The sequence below is a fragment of the Oculina patagonica genome, chromosome 3, assembly GCF_052425735.1.
Source record: "Oculina patagonica isolate OP01 chromosome 3, crgOcupat, whole genome shotgun sequence".
Lineage (NCBI taxonomy): Eukaryota > Metazoa > Cnidaria > Anthozoa > Scleractinia > Oculinidae > Oculina > Oculina patagonica.
In genome coordinates, this window is record NC_135760.1 from 9,416,939 (window position 1) to 9,442,721 (window position 25,783).

Here is a 25,783-nt window from a genome sequence, read left to right on the forward strand (position 1 = left end):
ATGGAGGACGGTTGGAACGATCCTGTCTCTGATTGGCCGCGTAGTACTTGTTTTCGTGCCTGCACTTGGTAACAAGCTCAGATCTTTTGTTCAAGAGGGTGGATCTGTCAGCTGATAGTATGCAGAGCTTCTCCGTCAGACACAAATTGCAGCGTGACGGGTTTCCCCTGTAAGCGCTTGCTCTCGTGACAATGGATATATAGTAAAAGCACTATTAAAAATATGTGCATGGAAACAGGCAGTAATGAGAACAACAGTAAATAGCAGTAGGTACTCTTCAGTACACAACCAAGTTTATTGAAAAAAAGCTACATTTAAGATAACTGAACTACAAAACAATGAAGTTGTCTGATTATGGCTTCATATTAACTTTGTTGTTGTGTCTTCACCTATAAGAGAGGAAAAAATGTTAATTAATACACGTGTCTAATTAATACATGATTGATCTGAGCTACCCAGCAATGTGATCTGTTTGCATAAACATTTCAGAAGGGCTTTGAATTCCGTAATAACCCCACCTAGTTTTAGTCAAGAGTGCATAAAACATAACCTATTTCAAACCAAAATAATCAACCAATAAATCATTTATTTACCCTTTTATGTGGATTACAAGAATTGTCATAAAATATAAATATACCTGGGCAGGAATTCTCAGCAAACCCATGAGGGCTTTACCAAGAGGGCCCCTGGACAAGTTTACAATTGTAACACATTAGATATACATGGCTGTAACATGTAGGTTACAGTATGTAGCATACAGTAAAAACCCACATATATGAACCTAGGTTTTTTCAAGTTAGCCTAAACAGGTTCTTATATAAATGGTGTTTAGTGTAAAATTAGGCTAACTAGGTTCTTAAATAGGTTCTTAACTTTTGTTCAAAAAAATAAAGTAGAATTTTTAAATGATCTGGTCTTTAATGTCCAATAACAGTATTCTTGGAGGCTTCAGTAAGCAAAATGCTATACTATGTGGCTTACATAGGGGAAGTACCCTGACCCTTCCCAGGCCATATGAAGCTTGCATCGCCGCCATTTTGAGTTTTGTGAACCTTCCCGCTTCAAACTAAACAGTATATTAAAGTACTTGCACCGCTGAGTTTCTAGAAAGGCGCACTTTTTTTACCTCAGAGAATGTCTTCCTTCATTGAAGTCATCACTTTTCCTCGGCCAAACTGCTTACCAGTTCGCTGAAAAAGAGAAGTTCAACGTGTTCAGTATTTGGGATTATTTGTTAGCTTTGGTATGATAAATTAATAATAGAGAAAAGCTTTTTTGTTATATATGCCGTCTCACCTTTTAAACATTTTTGCAATCCTATTGGAGGCCATCTCATCCCTTCAAACGAAAAGAGAAACGGTTTATATTTAAAAACAGGGAGATGATATGTGACTAGATCATCCATGAGTTATTCTCATTCAGACAGGTTTGCGTGATTTCCTGCAATTTGTTTGGAAGCCACATCCACATTGCTGAGTCACGCAAGCTTTGGTCAACGTTTTTTGAAAGTATCATCCAATTATTGGGGCGGTTTTTTTTTTCAGTTATGAAATTATGGAAGAAACAGATCAAAGATTGATTACGACTTACTCCTGAAATTGAGCCAATGCTTCAAGCATCGCACCATTCTGCAGAAAAAATAAAGTTATTTAATATACTACTGTTTCTGTGAATGGTAGTATACTGGGTAGGAAATGACTACGATCTTACACAAAGAAAATACAAGAATAGTTTTCTGAATAAATATCACGGAATAGAGCATGAGGATAAACAAAAAAAATATGATAGATTTTTAAACAGGGGCGTAGCCAGCTTTCTGAAGAGTTGTAGGCCCGGCGCTTCTAGGCAGTGGGGAGGGGGGAGGGGTATCCTACCGATAAAGACCCTCAAAAGTGCAATTCCACAGCACCCGAATTTTGACATCAGTTTATTACCTTCACTCGTTGCTAAATATATAAACGCAATTGTCTTTAACGACACATTACTATCAGGGGGCCCCGCTAGAAGTCTCCCGAGTTTCTACGTGCCTCAGACTTGGCCAATCGCGAAAGGTTATTAGCGATATTTATAATACATATTGCTATCTATTTTATCTTGAAAGTGCTTCAGCCTGAATTGCTTTATATGGCACATTTTAAAAATACAAGTGGGCTGAAAAAATTTGTAGGACCGGACCTACGGGCCTATAGGCTAGATACGCCCTAAAAATTTAATACAAAACTTCAACGTAACTAGAGAATACGTGTGAGTACCCTACTGTACATGATTTAAGTTTTTTTAGTATTTTGAAGCCCTTTTCCTCGGCCTTATCTTACCAGGCTTTTATTAATATGAAAGGAAGTCAAACAAAAAGAAAATAATCTGACTAAAAACAACATAGAAAAATTTCTAATGTTTATCTTCAGTTGAATTTTTAGACGTGTGTTTAGATGTTCATTTACTTACCGAGCGCTTTTTCCTGCTGTTGGCAACTTCCTCCTGTAGATGCATAGCTGCACCGGCGATACCTGGTAAAAGTTTAACCTGAAGAGAGTAAAAAAAATTGTTAAAATATCATTTTTGTGTTGTATGCTATCCGGCTGGGAAATCCAAACAGTTCCTGGCTTAAACTATCCCGAACGCGGCCTCTGATCTAAACTGATACGAGTGCGCGACGCGCGAACTTCGCTCGCGAGTGTCAAGGCTTCGCGCTTTCCGCTCGCATCCGCCATAATTTTTTTTTGAGAACAGAAATACTACATGTTTTTGCAGAATATGCATTATCCGCCATTAAGTTTCTTTTAAAATAAAGTTTGGCGACCATTCCTGTTTTCATTTCCCGTTCAGTTTTTCTATGTCTTTTGGCCACTCAGTTTGACTCGACGTCTTTGTTATTAGCCTTTGCGACAAAAATCGTCCAACTCACCAAGGAAGGCTAAACAAAGGCAGTTTAAAAGAACAGAAATGATACCGACTACAGCTTATGTTTCAGAACATTTACATCTTCTAACAGGCAGAAGGTCGCTAGCTTGCGCAAGGCCGTAACCAGACTTTTGGCATAGTCGAGGCAAGATAGGCGATCACCGCCGATAGTGCGAGCCGCAAATTTTGAAACCTATATGCACGATAAACGCTTTTTTAGCATTTTTTACAAGGTATTTCTTCTGAAAAGTCAATCTTGTTCAACGGTGGATTATTTTCCCAACTAATCGTTTTCTTTTTTTTGGTTTTTCGTGTAAATCTAGACGAGGCAAGTGCTTCGTCTTGCCTCTTGCTAGTTACGGCCCTGCGGAAGCGTTAGCCGGGGTGATCATTTTCAATCCGCGAATTTCAAAACCACAAAAACTTGTACAGTATCGCTTGGGTTTTTTTTGGTTCAGACTGGCAAACTTACCGATCGTCTTGATCTTGGGTGAGATTCAAGCGCAAAGTCTTGAATACCTTGCACAAATTTGCTCTGAAACAAAACCACAACAATAATGTAAGGCCTTTAAACCTGGCCAAATTGAAGCTCAAGATTCGACTCAGGAATACAAAATGTAATTAGAACGGATCTTCCTGTAGTTTCTTTGAGGCTGGGGTTTTCTGAAGATGCAGAATTCGCTGCTTTCAAAAGCCGCTTCTAATGCAAACAATATCGGATTTGGTGTCAACAACGAAAGCGGAAATTTAACAAATAGACTTTGGCACTACCCGTACTCCAGCCCTTCTCGAGATTGAAATCGTATCTCCTTACTTAAAAAAATGATTTTAATGGAAGTCTGAGAATTTCGTGATATGGGATTATGATTTTTTATTTCTTACATCCTGTTTTCTTCAATGAGAAATCAAGTAATCTTTCCTGTAAATAATGTATGATTGCAAGACTTTCTCCTTCGAACCGAATCACTACTAAGTTCCGCATTCCTCTTTGCTGACAGCATGGCTGCAAGGGTCGCTACTGCATAACTGCATGCCTCGAGGATTTGAGTTCACAGAAATAAATCTGTTGAGTGTTGGTCCAGATGCTTTCGCTTTCTTTTGGTAGTATTTTATTTCACAGTTCTCCTAATCAGAAGTGATTTCACACCGAAACAAACTCTGGAACTCTATATATCGCTTTTATCTCTGATCAAAACATAGAAGGGCCAATATGCCTGTTCAACATATACTAGCGAATCAAGTTGTGCCGTCTGTATACATCATATTAATGAGATGTTTAATCACTAGCAGATAGAAAGTCAAAGCAAGGATGGTTACGTACCCGGGTTACGTACTATAGCGACTGCTGAATCTTCATACAACGCAAAATTATTTACCATTTACTGAACAGTGAGCAGTTAATTTATCTTATGAGTTTAGCCAATATGAAACAGCGAAGCCCGGCATGACCGAAAAGGTTTATAGTGCTAACTCACTGATCCCGACTGCTACATTGCTATTTAGTCGAGCGCCTTCAAATGAAACACCACCTTCCTTATGCAATGAGCGCAGCGTTTCATGAACTTTAATAACTAAACTTGATTTGTCATAAAAAATGTTATAGTTTCATTGCTTCTGCTCTCATTTATTAAAGCGCATGTGTCGCGTTGTAATTTCAAGGCCAAGTGTTCTTGATAGCACTTACCTTTTCAGCAACTGGACTGCCTGAGTAGCAAGCAACGAGGACGAAAATAACGCAAAGGAAGAAAATGGATTTCATCTTAGCAAACTGATTTCAATCAACTAAATGGTGTCCGTATGATTAAGTCGCGTTAGCTCGGCTTGTGTTCTCTGCTAAAGATCGTGTTAAATATGATGTAAGCTAGAGCACAATGCGGAAAATCAGAATCGAAAACTGGTCACATGGTCTAGAAAAGCAATGCAAATTACGTGGTGTGATGTGAGCAGGAACTTATACGACTGGACGGAAAATTACATACTTGATACTGCGATGGCACGCATCATTGATTGCGCCACTAGGCATGAGAGAAAACTTAGGCATGGAGGCACATTTTATTTTTTTCTGCTTTGAAATCAGTTACCGTGTCTCCGTAAAGGTAAACTTCGTGATACCTCCAATTTGAACCAGTGCATGTGAAATTACGATGAATACTGATGACGGAAGTCCATATTCTGTTGATATCCGATGCTTTGGTGTCCACTCATCCCCAGAGCCGCTCGATTCTCTAAAATTGAAGAAGCAGAGACCGATACAACGTAGAATGAGAGAGTTAGTCTTGTACTATATTTCGGCTGGCCAAACCAGCCTTCTTCAGGTACAATGAAGTTTACATTGGCTATGTTTAAATTTATATGGTGATAATGATATCTTACGAAATACCGGAAATACGTAAAACTAAATACAGGAAATATGTAAACAGTGTGCTAGTATAAAACAAAAAATTTAAAATATGCTAAGCTTAAAAAATGACAACATAATAATATAAGTAAACAAACTAATAGGTTTCTTCGCGTATGTTAAGGCCATCGGGAACAAGTGTTCTGCCTTTTAGAATTAAAAAAGCTTCCCTGGCCTTACGGATTGAGTCTCGGTTAGAGAAGACTTTTTCGATGGGGATTAATTGTATGTCATTAGCAGTGTGGTTAGGCGAGGAAGTGAAATGTTGTGCGGCTGTAGTGGGTTTAGATTTACTGTTGGGGTTATCTATGGTACGGCGGTGTTCATTAAAACGGTCTTTTAAACGTCGTTTAGTTTCTCCTATGTATTGTAAATTACAGCGGTTACATTGAATTATGTAGATGAGGTTTTCAGTGTCACAGGTCAGGTTAGATTGAATGTGGCGCGTTTCACCAGTAGAAAAGAAGGTATAGGTAGTTAGTCCGTCAGTAATATAAGGACAAGTGGCGCAGTTCTTTCCACAACGAAAAGAACCGGATGGAAGTTGCGGATGCGGGTTAGTCAAATTAGAAGGAAGTTTGGCCTTCACTAGTAAATCGCGAAGGTTAGGGGAGCGCCTGAAAGCAACAACAGGCAAATGTTGAAAAACAGTTTTGCAGCGATTAGAAGAGAGTAAATGAAAATGTCTTTTGATGATGTTAGAGATGTGAGGAAGCGATGGATTAAAAGTAGTTATAAATGGTACACGTTTATTTTTGTTGACGTCTTTCGTTTGTAAGGCAAGTCTACGGGGGATGTCGGTCGCGCGTTGTATTTGTTTGGTGACAAGGTTACGGTTGTAACCTCGTTTGAGAAGGTACGTTGTAAGTTGGGCAGCGCGAGTATTGAACGTTTCGTCGGTAGAACAAATGCGTCGTAAACGGAGTGCTAGACTGAAAGGAATGGCTTTTTTAGTATGTGAGGGATGGCAAGAAGAGTAAAGTAAATGTTGGTGTTTGTCGGTTGGTTTGGTGTAAAGGTCAGTACTGATGTCACCGTTGTCATTTAAAGAGACATTAACGTCAAGAAAAGGTACGTTAGTTGAAGAATGTGAGCTGGTGAATTTGATGGTGGGATGAATGCTGTTGAGATAATCGATGAAGACTTTTAGGTTATCCAGACCTTCAGTCCAGATCATAAAAATATCATCGATATATCGAAACCAAGTGTGGGGTTGGAATGGGGCATTTTCTAAAGCTTTGGCTTCGAAATAGCCCAGGAAAAGGTTGGCATAAGATGGAGCCATTTTGGTACCCATGGCTGTGCCGTGGATTTGAAGGTAGTGGTTATTGTTAAAAGTGAAGTTGTTAAAGTTGAGAATCATGCGAATGAGGTCACAGAGTTTGGTGGTTGGAATGGTTTTATGGGAGGAAGTACTTAGAAAGTGGTCACAGGCATAAATACCTTCATTATGTGGAATATTAGTGTATAGTGATGAAACGTCGAGTGTGACTAACATAGAGTTGGCGGGTAAAGAACTGATGGTGAGGAGTTTGTTAAGGAAGTCGTTAGTATCTTTAACAGAAGGATGGTAGTTTATGAACTAAAGGTTGAAGGTAGTAGTCAACGAATTGGGATATTCGTTCAGTGGGATGGCTATTAGATGAAACGATGGGGCGTCCTGGATTGCCGGGTTTGTGTACTTTGGGTAGTATGTAGAATCGTCCTGGTTTTACGTCGGTCTGTATAAGGTATTGTCTGGTTTTGTCGTCAATAAATCCGTCATCGTATATACCGTCAACATACTTAGTGACTCGTTTTTGTACGTTCGCAGTGATGTCTTTGTCTGAGCGTTCGTAAAATTTGATGTCAGAAAGTTGTCTGTTGCATTCATTGATGTACCAAGTTTTGTCCATAACAACAGTACCGGAACCTTTATCGGCGGGTTTGATAATTATGTCTTGTCGTTGCTGCAGTTGGCGGATGGCCTGTCGTTCTGTGGCTGTAAGGTTGTCACGGATAGTTTTAGGTTTGTGGGTAGTTATGTCGAGTTTAACAGCGTCTAAAAACGTATTTAGAGCTCGGTCTCTGTTGTAGGGGGGATTCCAAGTGCTCTTGTTACGGAAAGGACAGTCGGGTTCGTTAGTGTCGGGCGTTTGGTTGTTTTTGTCAAAAAAGAATTCAGTTAGTCGCATACGTCGTGAAAAATCGTATATGTCAGCTGAGACTTCCGGCCAGTTGATATGTCGTGGTGTGGGACAGAATGTAAGTCCACGTGAGAGAACAGATATCTCGTCGGTAGACAGAGAACAACTAGAGAGGTTAATCACAGAAGAATTATCAAGTTGAATGTTAACAGGTTTAGTTTTACGGCGAGAGCGTTTGCGTGTGGGAGTGACAGTTGCTGAATGAATTAAGGTGGAGGCATTATGTGTAACATTAGATGGTACAGAGATGTCGTGATTGTTAGCGTTAGCGTTGACCTGTGGGTTAATGCTATTATCGGTACGGTTGTGGTTAATAATATGGCGGATGGGAGCAGTCTTTTTGGCACGTCTTCTCGCAAGCAGGGACTCAAGCGATAAGGCCATAGTATCCAGTTTGGTTTTGTAAAAATTAAAAGCATCTGTTGAGCAAGAGTTGCGTAATAGTTCCAAATGCTGCGAGAGTTCCTTTGTGAGAGTCTTGATCTTGTGTTTGCATTCGGCAATAAGAAGTTTTATGTGACGGTAGGCAGCGAAGTGTGATATGTGTCTCCATCGGCGATAAAATTTCTCGTTGTCTGTATAGAATGGTGGAAGGCTTGGATAAAGTGATGCTGGAATGCAGTTGTTTTCTTTAAAGAAGGTGTAGTTGATAAGGTGATGGTTATATCGCGTTAGTTTGAGCTGGATCCTTTTCGTAGCGTTGAAAAGGCCTGTATAGTGGTGCGGTGTCGTAGAAGGTTGTTGTGGCGTAGCGGTTGAAGCGGGTCCGGGGTTAGGCTCAATATCCATGCATATAGTAAGTGATTCTCGATTCTCTAAGCCGGCAGGACTGAGCGCAAGAATTCTCTGAGTCATGGTGTTCAAGATTCTTTGTATCAACGGTGGACAGCCATTAAAAAAAATTCGAATTAATTAAAAAATCCCATGTCTCCAGAGCCCTTCGTTTCTCGTGCCAAGGCGGAGAAATATTTCTGGGACAAAGCGATCGATGACATCCTCGGTGACCTTGGGATCGATTGCAATGTGCGCAGGGTTCTTCCCGTAGTCCCGACAGGAACTTACAAAAAACTGCGCCTTCCAACGGTTGAGAACTGGCTCTCGGAGCTATGGATGAGCTGTTACAGCGTGATGAGCGATTCCTCGGGGCTAACTTGGTACCGAATTAACAAGGATCGTTTGAAATTTCCGGCTGATTCTCCATCCAGTCCAGTAGTCGCATGCAGCAGTTCTCGTGAAGATGATAAACAGTTGCTGATACCCGAGTCTGATACGAATCAAGGCCAAGGCGACCCGGGGGACATCCCGAGAGAGATTCCTTTGAACGAAGAATAAGAAGAGAGGTTTTGGAAGAAGATTTGGGCGGCGTTCGTGAGGGGTTGTCGTGGAGTCAAGCACTTAGTGACAAATCTTAGTCACACCGTTCTTAGGTTGTTTACCAGGGCGGAAAATGAAAAAGGCTGAACATAAATTTCAAACATGACATGTAGGCTAAATGTGTGCCAATTCTAACTCAGTTTGGTCAATTTGTCTATGTCTTTGAATGTGTTACATGTTAGTGGCAAAGTCACGCAATTTTTTTAAAAAAGTATTTTACTTTTAATAGAAATGTGGCACTTAGACAGACAGAGCAGGCTAGTCTGATACCGATTGCCCGCTAAGTAAAATTATTCCGAAAAAGAAAGAGATAAAGTATAACCTTAAAAATAGAACTGCCCATCGCCCGGAAATAAATTCAGATAGATTTAAGAATGTATTTGTAAATAGGCTAATTTTTGAATATAATATCTAGTTTTCTTATCGTTCTGTATATTTTTAATGTATTTTGTGCAACTTAAGATATGTATTTTTTATCTTGAGAGGTACGGACAAGCCGCGGAAAACATTTTCATTATTCAGATTTATAATTGTTCTTAAATAATATGTAATTGTTAAATTGTCCTATTTTATACAGATGTAAACCTTTTTCTACTTTTAAAAATACTGTAAGGTTTAAAAGGTGAAAGATTTATAAAGATTAACAGAATATGTAGATGTACTTTTTAGTAAGTTATTATGCTGAAATACTATAACTGTTCACAACAGAAATAAATATATTTTACACTCTTGAATTTATCTTTGGTTATTCCCTTTCTTACTCGAAAAGGCAAAATCGAAAAGCTTGCCCCTTTGGCTTCTCTACCAGGTGACGTTTAACAGTTCCAGTCCCAAAGGGAGGGGGTGCGATGGGTGCTTCCGCAGTCCCTCCCTTATCCCCCCCCCCCCCCCCTACATACAAACACACCAGCTGAGGAAGTCAGCCTATTGTAGACCGATGGCTCAAAAGAAAGAAATTTTTTTAAATAAAAAGGATTCCTTCACAAAAAATCGTGACAACGGACTGCAATAAGTACGCTATTCTACAGTGTGATAATGTCAATTCCCAATTTTTTCCGATCGTCAAGTGTGTTCTCCGTACATAATAATTGGTCCACGTTGCACGTGCGATATATTTTGTCACGTAAAGTGAAAACAAGTGTAACCTCTTCCCCTCGACCAGTCATTAAGGTGGCTGAACACAGTTTTCCAATCTTTAATTGGAGTACGTATCTTGTGTATTGCTCTCACGCCCAAACCGTTGCAGTTGACGAACTCAGATTTGGCAATTTACAAGATCAGCATTTGTAATTTTTTTAATTAAGAATCAACCCAAAAAGTTGAATTCGGCACGATTTTAGAAAATTCAGCCATTAGATTTTTTCTTAGTTTGTGTACAACAAACTCGAAAAAATTCTGAGATTTTTAACACTAAAGTAGTACTAAGTTTTAACAGTGGGAATTTATATTTTTTTCCAGCTTTACGTTTTATCGTAATGTCCTAGAATGTTTTAAAATTCCTTTGTTAAATTTCAGATTTCTTGTTATTAACAGTTTTATTGCTTTCTAAAGTATAGCCTTGCAAAATTTGGTAAAATTCTAATGACGGGTTTGTTAGAAATCGTGCCTTTCTGGAAAGACAATAAACGCGCGATCGCAGCTTTTTGATCAACTGCGCACGCGCAGCTTTTAATTAAACACGATGTTTGTCTCAATGCCTTGAGCCCGCGCGCACGGACTCGAATCGAGAAAGCGCGAGGAAACTGTGTTCAGCCTCCATAAATGTTTTGTTATCCCCTGAAGCCGCACGTCTTTATGATCAATTTTTAGTCTAAGGTTCAAGATGTTGTCGCTAAAGGGAGAGTATACGAGGGTCTCAATGGCCAAAAAATTAGCCGTTAGGCATAAACATTGAAAATTTTAACCATTACCGTAAAAACTGTTAACCTTAAAAGTTTATAGCCACAAAAGTGGAAGTCTCAAAATCTATTGTCAAGACTTTACTGTCTTGAATTGATGAGTCTTGGTACCGAGAAAGGACGATTCTCTTAATTCGGCAAACCGGAAGCGTCAGAAATGCCTGCCGAATGTATCGTAGCACAAGTTAAGAAACGTTCTTTGCTCTGACTATTTTTGACCTTCTTCAGCTTCTTTTTGCATATATATGAGTTGACTGAGTTGCGACGGCTATATTGAAAGCTATAACAAGCATATGTCACGCTGGAGAGAAAAAGCCCAAAGAAAGATATACGCCAGGTCGAGAAAGAACACAACCCTTTTTTAATTCATTAAAAAGAAGGGTAATTAGGTTTCTTGTGCTCAACAACCATGTCAAGAAGTCCAAGAAGTCCCAGGAAGAATTTCGGCCTGGAGTCATTTGACCTGAAACTTTAAAACCGCTTTGACCGGAAAAACGGCAAAACGGAAAAATTACAACAGATGAGAGTTAAGAGCAAGCTAAACGGTCAATAATAAACATAAAAAAGGCTGTGGATCAATTTTTTATCTCACTGATATGTTTAACAACAATGGAAATTAATTTCTAACACTTCTGTTAACCACAACAGAAAGGAATTTTTAAAAACCGTTAGCCGTAAAAAGCCAACCGTAAAAGCCACCACCCCATTAAGACCCTCTTATACAGGTTTGACGCGCGTCACGTGACACGTTCTCGTCCAATAGAAAACTGCATTTTAGGTCTTTCATTGAAGGGAAATTTTTTTACCAACGCCGTCCCCGGGGCAATCTCGAGCCCAGAGTCCATCTAGTCGGTCAACGGTATGGGATGGACTCTGGAAAACTGGAATCGATCAGATCAATTTCAGGTCGATTTCAGGAAGAACCTTGGTCTTCCGTTTTTTATTGCGCATGCTCGTAGTTCCAAGCGGAAGTGAATTTCCCAGAACGGAAGTAAATCGAGAAAGTTGAACTACAGTATTTCTGGTGTTTATTAATTCAACAAAAGTAACAATAACGTCCTGCAGTTAACAAAAGAGAGAGTTAACAAAAATGCGTCTGGTGTTTTGATTTCCTTTAGTCTCTTTCTTGAGCATTCTGCTATGTTTGTTTTAAATCAAAGGTGTTGTTAGCCTTCCAGGATTCCGTCCGTGAAGACTGCGTGCGTGTGTCCGTTGTTGTTTTGCCGAGGACAGCTAAGAAATTTACATAATACACAGCGCACAGACAAGCTATTGTTCTGTTCATAACAAAATTTTGTTTGGCGACTTTCGCATACTTTTGTTTGGCGACTCTTGTATATTGGAAAGGCTTCTCGCTATGCTTGTCAAACAGGATCAAAATGTCGAGGAGTGATATTTATTTATCGAGTTGCCATATTTATGTCCACATTGCATTATATATATCCAAAGTGCAATATGTATGTCCAAAACTAATATATATATCCAAAAATCCGGCGACCTGTTCTCGTTGTGTATATTACAATCAAATGATTTCACATATTTGGATACAGTTTCGATATACATATTTCGCGGGCTTTTCTCGATATATATATTTCATGCGTTCTATTTCGGTCAGTATTGCATGTAAGTCTACATGACCTGTCCCGCATCCCGCAGCAAAACAATATGGCGGCTCGGTGGATACCAAACATCGATTCCTTTTTCGATTCTCTGGTGGGAGTCATACGAGGAGCAAGAAATCACTTGTCAACCAACCAAGCCGACAGTGCAGAATTCTGGTGTCGCAGACTTGACGATTATGAACGAACTGTGAGGTTGTTGTTAGCTAGAGTGATGGAATCGCGGCCCGATCAAGTTAATTTTGTGCGAGATTTGGCGTTGTTAATGGATACAATGGGAAATCTTAGAGAAGCGCTTGATGCTCGAAGTTTTCGTGGACAATTTGATGTCGAAGGACAAGACGCTGTTCAAAATCTTTCCGCTGTAGACCATACAGGAAGAACGGGAAGACCAAGGTATCTCATAACTGACACTCAAATTAGAATGCTCAGAGAGGAAGGATTTCGATGGGCTGATGTGGCACGTTTATTGGGAGTTTCTCCAATAACTTTACGAAGAAGAAGAGTAGAATTTGAAATGCCTCTTGGCAACAACTTTGATGACATTCCTAATGACGTGCTGGATAATCTAGTAAGTGAATTACTTCATAGAACACCTCAGGCAGGCCGTCACATTGATCGGGCCGCGATTCCATCACTCTAGCTAACAACAACCTCACAGTTCGTTCATAATCGTCAAGTCTGCGACACCAGAATTCTGCACTGTCGGCTTGGTTGGTTGACAAGTGATTTCTTGCTCCTCGTATAACTCCCACCAGAGAATCGAAAAAGGAATCGATGTTTGGTATCCACCGAGCCGCCATATTGTTTTGCTGCGGGATGCGGGACAGGTCATGTAGACTTAAATGCAATACTGACCGAAATAGAACGCATGAAATATATATATCGAGAAAAGCCCGCGAAATATGTATATCGAAACTGTATCCAAATATGTGAAATCATTTGATTTTAATATACACAACGAGAACAGGTCGCCGGATTTTTGGATATATATATTAGTTTTGGACATACATATTGCACTTTGGATATATATAATGCAATGTGGACATAAATATGGCAACTCGATAAATAAATATCACTCCTCGATATTTTGATCCTGTTTGACAAGCATATCTCGCTGACAGCGCATCTTTTCAGGATAGGTTGCATGTTTTTGAGCAAACAATTTTTTCCTCGTTGAATGGCGGTGATATAAATAAAGACGTTGAAGGCCATACGCACACAGGTCAACGCTATTCAAAAGGTGTAATTAGCATTTTGGCGACTTAGCACGTGCACACGTGTGTTATAATTTTTGTACAATTCATTTTCTTCAGTTCTTCAGCAAAACAACAACGCGTTTTGTTTAAATTCTGCGTCATTAGTAATTATTTTGAATCGTGCACTGTCTGCCCTATTCAGTTTTTCAACCGGAACGGAGATTTGAATAAAAACAGTAGTTCTAGCGAGATTTGTAAGTCAACTATAAATTGAGTTTTCAATCGACCTTGTCCTTGGTGACGCCGTCGTTTGTTGTTTAAAAACTCCGTTCAGAATCGACGTTTAAAGAAAGTCCTTTTTTATTCATGGTATCTTTTACGTTCAAAGAGAAGGGAAGAATTAGAAAATACTTCATTTACTGCAGAGACCAGTCTTTAAGACCAAGAATTACGGTGGGCGCGCTTTTTCATCTTGCGCGCCAACATTGTGGAACAGTCTCCCGCTTGATGTGAGAAGTGCTCCATCGGTTGACACTTTTAAAACTAAGCTTAAAACTTTTTTATTCAATAATGATCTTTAGTATTTTTTTTCTTTTCTTTTTTAATGAATTTTAGTATTTTATATGAATTTTAGTATTTTTAATGAACTTTAGATTTTAAGAATTTAGTATTTTTATCCTATTGTAATTTTAAATATTTTTACTTGTAAGGGCATTGAGATTTTTAATGTAATGCACTAGAAATAAATTATTATTATTATTATTATTATTATTATTATTATTATTATTATTATTATTATTATTATTATTAAGAGCCATATCACGATTTCTTAGGTGTTTTTACAAAATTAAGCTGATACTTCTGAACATTTGACCATGGAAAACAAAAAAATGGTTTTCCAGGATTTCCGGTTTGGTTTACTTCCGGGAAGATTTTCAGACTTCCGTGTTGATTTCTATTGTTCTGTGAGGGCCAATAGAGAAAGAGAAATACATTTCAGTTTCCCAGATGGGCTCGGTGTGGGCTCGGTGTGTGGGCTCGGTGCTTGGTGTGTACGTGTACCGGCGACCCTACCGCTGACCAACCGCTGACGTACCGCGGAGCCGGTAGACACTCTGGGCTCGAGATTGTCCCCAGGGTCTTCTCCAACCCTGGTTCCCAGGGGCTGGTCCTCTCTTTTGTTGAAAGTGGAGTAGACCCTGGGGACGAGGTTGGTTGTTTACTTGTTTCGACGAACCTTTCCAAGCTCACGGACAAAAATGGCTCTTTCTAAGCTTAAGCTCTCAAATCATCTTCTGAAAACTGTCAATGATGCATTTAAAGAATTTGTTTCACGGCAAGGTAATCTTTCTATGTTGGTCGCGGGTAAAACTGGCGTAGGGAAATCTCGTCTTGTGAATGCTCTTGTTGGCAGAGTGGTGGCAGCAGAAGGCCAGCAGAAGAACTTCTGTACTACCAGTGTTAACTCGTACATCGCTCATATTGAAGGTACTGACGGTACTACCATCCGCGTAGTTGATTCGCCAGGACTGCAAGACAGCAAATGTGAAGATCAGTCCTATCTTGACGGCCTGGCACGCGAGGCTCGTAAGGGTCTTGATGTTATGCTCTACTGTATCAAGATGGACGACAAGCGCCTTCACAACGAAGATAAAGATGCCATCCGTGCCCTTACCCGAAAGTTTGGGCCGGACATATGGAAAAATTCTATAATAGCGTTAACATTTGCTAACAAGGTTCAAGACCCAGATGGAGGAGACGATCAAGAATTCTTTCAGCGTGACTACGAGCTTTGGCGTGACGAAATTAATGCGTTCCTTGCAGAGCTTGAGGTAGATTCCACAATACGCGAAGAAATTCCGATAGTCCCCGTGGGAAATTCTAGGGAACCTCAGCTACCTACGACTGAAAACTGGCTTTCTGATTTCTGGCTCGAGTGCTACTTTAGGATGAATGATTCCTCCAGAATGAACTTATACCGACCCAACAAAAGCCGCGTGGCCTTCCCTGGCGCTACAAATATGGAAGCTGCCTGTTCGGATGCCTGCTTTCCCGTTGAAGAGGAAGAGAGGCAAACTGGGCTGGTAGCCGAGCCCGATACTACACAGGGCACCGATGAAGATCAGAATATCCCAAGGGACATTCCGTTCAACAAGGAACAGCAAGATCAATTCTGGAGGAAGACGTGGGATGCTTTTCTGTGGTTCTGCATTCACATTCTGAGAAGACCGGAAGTACAACAAGTTGTTGCTGAAGTTGGTTACGAAGTCCTTCACGCATTATTTGTAAACAATGCATCCTAAATAACTCATCTCTGTTTAGAATCAAGGCTATTTTGTTTGGTTAAGCTCTAACGACTTATGAACTGGATTTGTATTATTTTCCAAGTTTGGTCTAGATAAAATTACATATAAAGTGAGAACGCTAAATGTGGAAAGAAACGGCAGTTAGCTAGAGAAAAGTCTTAGTGGATCGCGTGCAGCGCATTGTTTAAAATATATAATTTAAAATTGAAAACCTAGCTAAACCAAGGTAAACAGTGTAAAAAGTATTAAAATAGCTAAAATAGACGTAAACAAATAATTTAGAACGAGTCGAGTCACAAGGTTTGTTGAGTTGCGGCTTCAGGATTTTAATAAAAAGCATTTCAAAATACGAAAGTCGAGCTTGTTTTGTTGAAACTCCTTTACTTAGAATCTTAAAATTGTAACGACGGGAGTTTTCTGTTCCTTCACCTTGATTTCGTCTTTGGTCTTACTGCTGGTGTAAAACACGACGGATCTTAATATTTAACTTTCGGCTGAGGTCACCAAGTTGCCTGCGTACTGAGTTCGCTGAAGTTTGGTCCATGTATTTCAAAACAACTCTAATGGGAATTTCTTGCTGGCCAGGCCAGTTGTTGAGCACGCCTTTTGCTCGAAAAATTTTTAAATAGTCACGGTTTGTACGGGGGATTCTGGTTCATATAGAAGGGCAGATGTCTCTAAGGCTTTCGCGATGGAAAAGCTGCCAGTTCGAGGAAAGGTCAAATGCGCGGTTTATCACTGTTTTGAGGGGGGAAGTGTTAATATTTCAGATCAAAATAAACCATCTGAATGCAATGGTCACATTGGAGATGTGTCGTGTGACCACTGCATTCAGATGGTTTATTTCAGATCAACATAGCTTTGGTAATGAAGTTGTAGCCCAGTTATACTCGGTCCATTACATTTTCAATTCGTCATTAATTCGTTAATGTCATCAATACAAAAGGAGTCAAACTGAAAATATCTGGCTGAGCTCACAGATCTTTTTGCTGGGTGATAAAACAAAGCAATAGGGGATATTTTGGCCACAGGTGTGGCGGTTTTTTTAAGTTCAAATTATAGAAACATACAATGTATTATTCCAGCAAAGACGAGGGATTTAAGGCGCGTTTACACGATTGAAAAATTTGGGTACGGACGTCAAAAAATTGGTCCGGAGTTCACCACTTTTGTACAGGCGCGTTTACACGGCAGAGAAATTTGGGTACGGACCCGTCGCAAAAAAGGTCCGGACCTGACCACTTTTGTAGAGAAACAGTCAAATCAAAACGGGGCCATAGGCGCCTATGGCCCCGTTTTGAATTCACTGTTTCTCTACAAAAGTGGTCGGGTCCGGATCTTTTTTGTGACAGGTCCGTACCCAAATTTCTCTGCCGTGTAAACGCGCCTAATTTAGTTAACGAAAAGGGCGCTTCCGATCCAGTGGCTTGCCAGGCTAGGGGTATTCACAGCAGTCTGATTTAGTGAGAACTTTGTTTTTAACTTTGTACATTCAAATGTTTCTTGCGATATTGTCACATTTGCCAACATCAGTTGCATATTCTAGCTGGCCAATTATTGTTAACGATAATTTTCCATCGTAGCCTCATTTAATCAAGGAACACGTTCGTGGTGTTTCGCCAGTTTAAGCCTTGATGGTTTTTTTTTTTCGCATTTGGAGAAGAAATGGGCGGACGACATTTGTGGCATGTTTACGCATGTTTCGTTTTTGCTTAGCAAAGGTCAGAAGATGGCTGTTCAAAGAGCAATAAAAGCTAATAAAACTGGTATCCACCGGATCAATCAATGTCCAGTGGATAAGTCCCAGATTGCCTGCGTAGCAGGCGTCGAAAGGGGAGGGAGGGGGAGTTGGGAAGAGGGAGAGAAAGAGGGAAAAGCGGAGGGGGAGTGGGGACGAGAAGGGGAGGGACGCCTGCTCTTAGCCTGCGTGGCAGGCGTAAAAAGGGGGAGGGAAAGGGAGAGGGGAAAAGAAGGGGAAGAGGGGAAGAGGGAAGTGGATAAACTTCAACAACCGGGCGCAACAGTTTTCAGGGCAGCACATACAGGTAACAGTCCGCTTTCAACTGACAAACCCGATGCCTTCGGATTCTCGATTGAACTGGAATTTAGAAATGTTGTTTTTTGTAAAGGAAAACCAGAGAACCAAGATAAAAACCCTCAACCCAACAAACTCAACCCACATGATTATCTGGTTGGAAATTCGAACCAGGGCACACTGGTAGGAGGTGAGCGCTCTCTGTAAATCGTGGTTATCGCTCTCTCCGGGTCGCTCTCCTTTTGGGATAAAAAGAAGACGAATAATATCACCTGAGCAGAAGTTCAAATACCTTCGGCTACAAACACAAACACCAGAAAAGAAGAAAATACGAAGTACTTTTAAGTCCCGAGCATGGAAGCAAGAATTTCACTTTTACTAGCAGTCGCTGCAGTAATGGGGTTTGCTGCTTTTGCATGTGGAAAACCGATTAACTCTCGACTCTCCGTTGATAGCGAACCTGAAGTTTTGGTGAGTACTGAGAAATCTTCTCATCATAGACTTGCATGTAAAATAAGATCAGATGTTAACTCTTCATTACATTTTGTGCAGATATATTAGTTATATTCGCGTTTTTAGGGTTAGTTTTAAATGTCCACTGCAGATATAGTTCGCATATGGTTGTTTTGGTTTTGAATATAAAAAAATGTGTTGCTTTTTGTGCTACATGTGTTTAGTACACTGTTGAACAAAATTTTGTACATAATTTGGTACACCAAATTGTAGTCAGTTGGAGGAATGTCGACTGGATTTCGTTTACCTTATTATAGGAAATTAACGCTGCGTTAATTTTTGTTAACGTTAATTTCCGCGCCGTTAATTTTCATTTTTTGGCCTCATTTCTCGATACAGTCCAGACGTTCTTATCTCCTAGGAAAAAGCATTATTTCATCAGGGTGGACGCTCGAAGCGGTCAGATCCCATCGCTTAACCCATACGTTTGGGTTTACTATCACGAGCATTGTTTCCGTCTCGGATTATACGCCTAGTGTTGAAATAAACTTGTTCCTGTTATCTCAACAAGTGTTTTTCTTTGTGTACTTCGCGTTAATTTCTTTCATTTTGAAATGTTACCTTCCCTTTCGCGTTAATTTCCTTTATTGGGAAGTAATTATTCCTGCAATTCGCGTTAGTTTAAGTCGCGTTAATTTCAAATACCTTAATTTACACAAGCGTTAATTTCCTATAATAAGGTAACTGATACCTCCGGTTACCCACATTAGTTAGGGTTAGGGTTGTTGGTTGGGGTAGTTTTCAAATGTAGGTAAGGATAACACTATTTCAGCCCGGATGTGTCGTCATTTTAAAAACTCTAACTTTTACTCGAAATTCTAACTCGACCTCGAAACTCGAACTCATAGATTTAATGCACTCGTGAGAGAGACTGCAAGGCCCAATTTCCCAGTTAGGAAAAATAATACATGCTGATGAATTCAAGTTTCTTGTACGTGGGTCTATTTGACAAGTATTATTTTTACTAGTATTAACCAAACTAAATAATGCTCAGTTTATACGTGTTGCGTGTCGCGATGTTTTCTGTGACATTTTACCACTTTCTATTAGCCCAAGAGATACAATGGTTTATTTCGATCGACTGACTAAAAGTATAGTAAAACAGTAATTATATGAAAAAATTATTTTAAACGTTTAAACGCTTCGCGACACGAGGATTATCAAATCTCTGTGTCATTGTTGTTTTACACATCTCATATACTTTACTTTAATACAACTACACAGGTAATCAATCCTAACGGCGCAGATGAGTTGAGTGTGTTCTTCCCTGCTCAGGTAAAACTCGAACCAGGCGTTCCTCTCCGCCCCAGGTCACATCATTCAGCAAGACGTTCAGCCGAGGGAGATCATGAGTATTCACCAGAAGAAGAAGGTAAGATGGCTGCTGCGAGGGGGCTGGCGCATAGCTACCCATGTCAACATATACAAGAAACAAATTGACAAAATCCCGGCAAAATACAAATTCTCTTTACTGGTCTTCATACATTTCTGATAATACTAGTTGGAAGAATTTGATGTACAAACCTGTCGACAATATGCAAATTCTTCATACTTACAGTTCTCCATAGATTTCTTTAATATTAGTTTGGAGAATTTGTTTAAATCTATCTGCATTCATAATCTATCAATTTTTTTTCCTATGCGCGATTGGTCTGAACTCGCCACCTCAGACAGTAAAAACTGGAAAATAATTAACAATTATTCCACGAGCGCGCGTTGGATATGAGTAACGATAACGATCTCATATTCAACAAGCGCGAGTGGAATAATTGTTTTATTAAAAACGCCCGAAGAATTGCAATATCTAAGCTCCCAAGCTGTTTTCGTTGACGCGTATCGGCTACCATATTTGTGGTCAATGGTATATGAGCTCATATACCATTGTCTGTTAACCAATCAAAACGCAGGAATTGCAATATACCATTGCTAGTTTTTAATAATCGATGATATTATGTTCAGATGTTCAAAAGGATAAAAAAAAAACAATAGCCTCCATTTAGCTTCAAAGCTATGTACAGATCATTACATTGAAACCCCAATATTACGAAGTGCTAAGGGACTGTCGGTTATAACGGGGCTGTTATACCGGGTTTTTGTTCCAATACATTTTACTGTTAGTAACTTTGGCCGGGCTGAAGAATCATATATCGTTCGCTATACCGGGGACTAATTTAAAGGGGTTCCACTGTTTGTGTTGCCAAGTATTTTTAAATACTTTTAACTGGCCGTATAGTTAAAACTATACGAAACTTACATGTAAAGAGATTACACAATTAGAAGGAAAATAAAGAGATGGTTCATTTGGAGTTATCTAAACTTTTTTTCCTGTTAGGAGATTATCGTGTGCATGTCAAGTGGTCTGGCGAACACGTTCCTGGCAGTCCGTTCCATCATCAAGATCCACCAACTTGTGAACCCTATTCCTGTTTCAGCACACTCGATAAACAATAAAAATATGAATTCTTTTCAAAAGATGCGAAAATTGTTATCTTATTATAGGAAATTAATGATACATGTTATTAACGCGAATTTTAAAAATTCGCGTTCATTTTATTGATGTAAACCAAGAGAGGATAAAAAAAACGCCTGAAAATTCCCACTAAAAATGACATGCTGAATGTTGATTAGCCGATAAAACGAATGTCACGCTGGCCCGATTTATTGACTTTACTAGAACCGGAACTACGCTTTTGTGGACGTCCGCATATCTAAAAATAACTTTTCTGTCTTTGACATATCCCAGCCAACGCCCTCTAAGTCCCTCTCTGTCCCCTTATCCTCTCTTGTGTAGACACGTTCTTTAATTCGCATTAATTTTATTACGCGTAAATTTTGTTCGCGTTGTTAAATGCTTCGATATATTCCTATAATAAGTGTAACTAAATATTGACTAAGCTGAAATTTTTGGTATGACCTTACTATGGAGCAGATCTTTTGTAACACTAAGCTGGGTTTTTTAGCAAGCCGATCTGTTTCTAGGAAACTGTTAATCTTCTTAACCTACTTTTAGAAAGTTTATAAAAAAGGCAGAACTTAGAGTTCGGCCTTTCTTTATTTCTACTGCTGCTGATGCTGACACACTTTGTAGAATGTTAGTTATACCCTGGCAAGTTAGTGTAACGGATGGTTTAAAATAAATTCGCGAGTGTTTGTTGTGTAAATTGCTTCAGTGTTTTCATTCCGCTACATTCACTGACTGCTATTAAGAGGGTGTGGATGGGGTTCACTAATAGCTGAGAATCGGTCAAATTTTCAACTGTTAGCTGACAAACGCCTCGTTTTTTAACTAATAGCTGAGAAATTTCAAGTTACTGTTAGCTGGGATGGTCGATGGATAAACTCTCTCTGAAAATCCTGAGGATGTAACCTACAAATAGACCGCTAAATGGCAGAAAATTTAGCTGATAGCTGAGATTCCAGTACCCCCATCCAGGCAAGCTATTTGTGAAATGCCTTGATAATTTATTAAGTAACAACGACTGGTCATGTTTTTTTAATATTATTATTCCGAAAACCGTTTCAACATCCTCTCTTGGTTTCAATTTAAACCGGCAAACAAACAAACACAAGTTATCGAAGCAAAATTGTCATTGTTATTGTTAGGAAAAATACAGTGAAAAGTAACAAGTATTCTTCAGTACACAACCAAGTTTATTAAAAAGAAAAACTCCACTTAAGATAACTGAACTACAAAACAGTTAAGTTGTGTGATTATGGCTTCGTAATTTGTGGTTGTGACTTCTTCACCTGTTTAAGAGATAGGAGTGTTATTTAGTACATGTGTCTGTTAGATGATTTATCTCAGCTATCAAGCAATGGCTTCTGTAGGTAAACATTTCAGAAAGACTTTGAATTCCATTAAAATAAAAAAAACCTCATCTTGTTTCAGTCAACAGTACATAAAACATACCCTATTTCAAACCATAATAGTCAAAATTAAAATCTGTACACGTACACAGCATTTCAAAATGGCTCAAAAACCTATGTGGCCTACAAAGAGGAAGTACCCTCGCCTTTCCCAGGCCATATGAAGCTTGCATCGCCGCCATTTTGAGTCTTTTGAACCTTCCAGCTTCAAAATAAACAGTATATTAAAGTACTTGCACTGGTGAGTTTTTAGAAAGGCGCACTTTTTTACCTCAGAGAATGTTTTCCTTCTTTGAAGTCATCACTTTTCCTCGGCCAAACTGCTAACCAGTTCGCTGAAAAAGATAACGTTCAGTATTTGGGATTATTTGTTAGCTTTGGTGTAAATTAATAATAAAGGAAGCAGTTTTTTGTTATATATGCCGTCTTACCTTTTAAACATCTTCGCAATCCTATTGGAGGCCATCTCATCCCTTCAAACGAAGAAGAGAAACAATTTAAAAACACAAAGATGTATGTGAAATAGATATCATTACTTATCCTCATTCAAAGGTTTGCGTGATTTCCTGTAATTTGTTTGGAAGCCGCATCCACCTTCCTGAGTCACGCAACTTTGGTCAACGTTTTTTGAAAGTATCATCTTATTATTTGGACGTTTTTTTTTTTCAGTTTTATGAAATCATGGAAGAAACAGATCAAAGATTGATTACAACTTACTCCTGAAATTGAGCCAATGCTTTAAGCATCGCACCATTCTGCAGAAAAAGAAGTAATTAACGGTACTGTTTCTGTGAAGTAGTCTGCTGGATAGCGAAATACTACAATAGTTTCTGAATACATCACAGAATAGAGCAGGAGGATAAACAAAAAATATGCTAGAATTTAAAACAAACTTCAACTTAACTAGAGAATACGTGTAAGTACACTATTGAACATGTTCAAAGTTTTTTTTAGTGTTTTGTAGGTTTTTTCCTCGATCCTAACTTTCCAGGCTTTCTTAATATGAAAGGAAGTACAACAAATAGAAGAGAATTGACTGAAAACCACATAGAAAAATTTCTAATGTATATCTTCAGTTGAACTTTTAGTCGTGTGTTTAGATGTTCATTTACTTACGGAGCGCTTTTTCCTGCTGTTGGCAACTTCCTCCTGCAGATGCATAGCTGCACCGGCGATACCTGGTAAAAGTTTAACCTGAAGAGAGTAAAGAATATTGTGTTAACATATCATTTTAATGTTGTATGCTATCCGGCAGAGCAGTCCAAGCAGTTCCAAGCGCAAACTCTCACGAACGCGGCCTCTGGATACAGTAAAGTGTGCGACGCGCGCGAACTTCCCTCGCGAGTGTCAACGCTTCGCGCTTCCCGCTTCCCGCTTCCCGCTTCCCGCTTCCCGCTTCCCGCTTCCCGCTTCCCGCTTCCCGCTTCCCGCTTCCCACTTCCCGCTCGCATCTGCCATAATTTTTCTTCTGAGTAAAGACATACTACATATTTTTGCGGAATAATGCATTATCCGCCATTAATTTTCTTTGAAAATATGATAAAGTTTGGCGACCATTTCTGTTTTCATTTCCTGTTCAGTTTTTCTGTCCTTTGGCCACTAAGTGCAGTTTAATTTTCTTCAAGTCTGAGTCTACGTCTTTGTTATTATCGCCCAAGAAGGCTAAACAAAGGCGATCTAAAACAACAGAAATGATACCGATTATAGCTTATGTTTCAGAACATTTTACACTATAAAGGCTATTTTCAGTTTTTTTTACAAGGTATTTCTTCTGAAAAGTCAATCTTGTCTCAACTGTGGATTATTTTCCCAACTAATCGTTTTCTTTTCTTTTAAATTTTTCGTGTAAATCTAGACGAGGCAAGTGCCTCGTCTTGCCCCTTGCTAGTTAAGTACGGCCCTGTAGCGTTAGCCAGAGTGATCATTTTCAATCCGCGAATTTCAAACCCACACAAACTCGTACAGTATCGCTTGTTTTTTTATGTTCAGACTGGCAGACTTACCGATCGCTTTGATCTTGGGTGAGATTCAAGCGCAAAGTCTTGAATACCTTGAACAAACTTGCTCTGAAACAAAACCACAACATTAATGTTTAAACATGGCCAAATTGAAGCTCAAGATTCGACACAAGAATACAAAATGTACTTCGAACGGAGCTTCCTGTAGTTTCTTTGAGGCTGGGGTTTTCTGAAGATGCAAAATTCGGTGCTTTCAGAAGCCGCTTCTAAAGCAAAGAATATCGGATTTTGTGACAACAACGAAAGCGGAAATTTAATAAATAGACTTTGGCACTACCCGTTCTCCAGTCCTTGTCAAGATTGAAATCATATCTCTCACTGATTAAAAAATATTTCTTTTAATGGCAGTTCTGAGAATTTCGTGTGCCGTGATTATGATTTTTTATTTCTTACAAGCTGTTTTCTTCAATGAGAAATTAAGTAATCTTTCCTTTACAAATGTGTGATTGCAAGACTTTCTCTTTCGAACCGAATCACTACTAAGTTCCGCATTCTTCCTTGTTGACAGCATGGCTGCAAGGGTCGCTTCTGCATAACTACATGCCTCGAAGATTTTAGTTCACAGAAATAAATCTGTTGAGTGTTGTTCTAGATGCTTTCGTTTTCTTTTGGGAGTATTTTATTTCACAGTTTTTACGATCACAGGATTACACACCGAAGCAAACTCTGAAACTCTATATATCGCTTTTATCTCTGTTCCTAACATGGAAGGTCCAATATGCCTGTTCAACATATACTAACAAATCAAGGTGTGTCGTCTAATGTATCGTATATTAAATGAGATGTTTAATCTTTAGCAGATAGAAAGTCAAAGCAAGGATGGTTAAGTACATACCCGGGTTACGTACCTCAGCGACTGCTGAATCTTATTCAACGCAAAATATTTACCATTAAGTAAACAGTGAGCAGTTAAGACCGGTTTATAAGTTTAACAAATTTGAAATAGCGAAGCCTGGTGTATTACCGGAAAGGTTTGCTACTCACTGATCCCAGCTCATATTTAGTCGAGTACGTTCAAATTAAACACCACCTTCCTAATATACAATGAGCGCAGAGCTTCGTGAACGTAAATGATTGAACTTGAATCGTCATAAAAATGTTATAGTTTCATCGCTTCTGCTCTCATTTAAGCGCATGTGCTGCGCAGCAATTTCAAGGCCAAGTGTTCTTGATAATACTTACCTTTTCCGCAACTGGACTGCCTGAAAAGCAAGCAACGAGGACGGAAATAACGCAAAGGAAGAAAATGGATTTCATCCTAGCAAAGTGATTTCAATCAACTAAACGGTGTCAGTATTAGGTCGTGCTAGCTCGGCTTGTGTTCTCTGCTGAAGATCGTGTTAAATATGATGTAAGCTAGAGCACAATGCGGAAAATCAGAACCGAAAACTGGTCACATGGTCTATAAAAGCAATGCAAATTACGTGGTGTGATGTGAGCAGAAACTTATACGACTGGACGGAAAATTA

The 25,783-nt window shown here is 39.3% G+C and overlaps 3 protein-coding genes across 5 annotated transcripts in view; all 3 read right to left on the reverse strand.

Moving 5' to 3' along the window:
- The window catches only part of LOC144646393 (ubiquitin-protein ligase E3B-like), a 195,084-nt gene that overhangs the window by 112,633 nt on the left and 56,668 nt on the right, over positions 1-25,783 (reverse strand). The window lies entirely within an intron of this gene.
- Positions 264-4,719, reverse strand: LOC144646468 (uncharacterized). 2 transcript variants are annotated; one of them, XM_078506067.1, is made up of 7 exons: positions 4,586-4,719; positions 3,374-3,436; positions 2,446-2,523; positions 1,591-1,628; positions 1,297-1,338; positions 1,127-1,190; positions 264-389 (listed from the first exon to the last, which is right to left on the reverse strand). In XM_078506067.1, the coding sequence occupies exons 1-6, from the start codon at positions 4,658-4,660 to the stop codon at positions 1,157-1,159; spliced, it is 330 nt and encodes a 109-aa protein (XP_078362193.1). In that variant the 5' UTR covers positions 4,661-4,719; the 3' UTR covers positions 264-389; positions 1,127-1,156. The 2 variants fall into 2 exon arrangements, with proteins under 2 accessions (XP_078362193.1, XP_078362192.1); XM_078506066.1 differs by having other exon boundaries at positions 264-383; positions 1,118-1,190.
- Positions 264-25,691, reverse strand: LOC144646466 (uncharacterized). Of its 2 annotated transcripts, XR_013569410.1 has the most exons (8): positions 25,497-25,691; positions 24,300-24,362; positions 23,413-23,490; positions 23,014-23,051; positions 22,728-22,769; positions 22,568-22,631; positions 22,128-22,176; positions 264-339 (listed from the first exon to the last, which is right to left on the reverse strand). XR_013569410.1 is itself a non-coding variant. In XM_078506065.1 (7 exons), exons 1-6 carry the CDS (start codon positions 25,569-25,571, stop codon positions 22,598-22,600), a joined length of 330 nt encoding a protein of 109 aa, XP_078362191.1. In that variant the 5' UTR covers positions 25,572-25,691; the 3' UTR covers positions 22,060-22,176; positions 22,568-22,597. The 2 variants fall into 2 exon arrangements, 1 of the variants encoding a protein (XP_078362191.1); XM_078506065.1 differs by lacking the exon at positions 264-339 and having other exon boundaries at positions 22,060-22,176.

Bases quoted from the DNA above. Each gene is read 5' to 3' on its own strand.
- LOC144646468 (XM_078506067.1), bottom strand. From the start codon at position 4,660: ATGAAATCCATTTTCTTCCTTTGCGTTATTTTCGTCCTCGTTGCTTGC. The intron at 3,437-4,585 runs GTAAGTGCTATC...GTTTTGTTTCAG, and splicing joins GCAGTCCAGTTGCTGAAAAG to AGCAAATTTGTGCAAGGTAT. The intron at 1,339-1,590 runs GTAAGTCGTAAT...TTTCGTTTGAAG, and splicing joins GCATTGGCTCAATTTCAGGA to GGATGAGATGGCCTCCAATA.
- LOC144646466 (XM_078506065.1), bottom strand. From the start codon at position 25,571: ATGAAATCCATTTTCTTCCTTTGCGTTATTTCCGTCCTCGTTGCTTGC. The intron at 23,052-23,412 runs GTAAGTAAATGA...CTTTTTCTGCAG, and splicing joins ACAGCAGGAAAAAGCGCTCC to AATGGTGCGATGCTTAAAGC. The intron at 22,770-23,013 runs GTAAGTTGTAAT...CTTCGTTTGAAG, and splicing joins GCATTGGCTCAATTTCAGGA to GGATGAGATGGCCTCCAATA.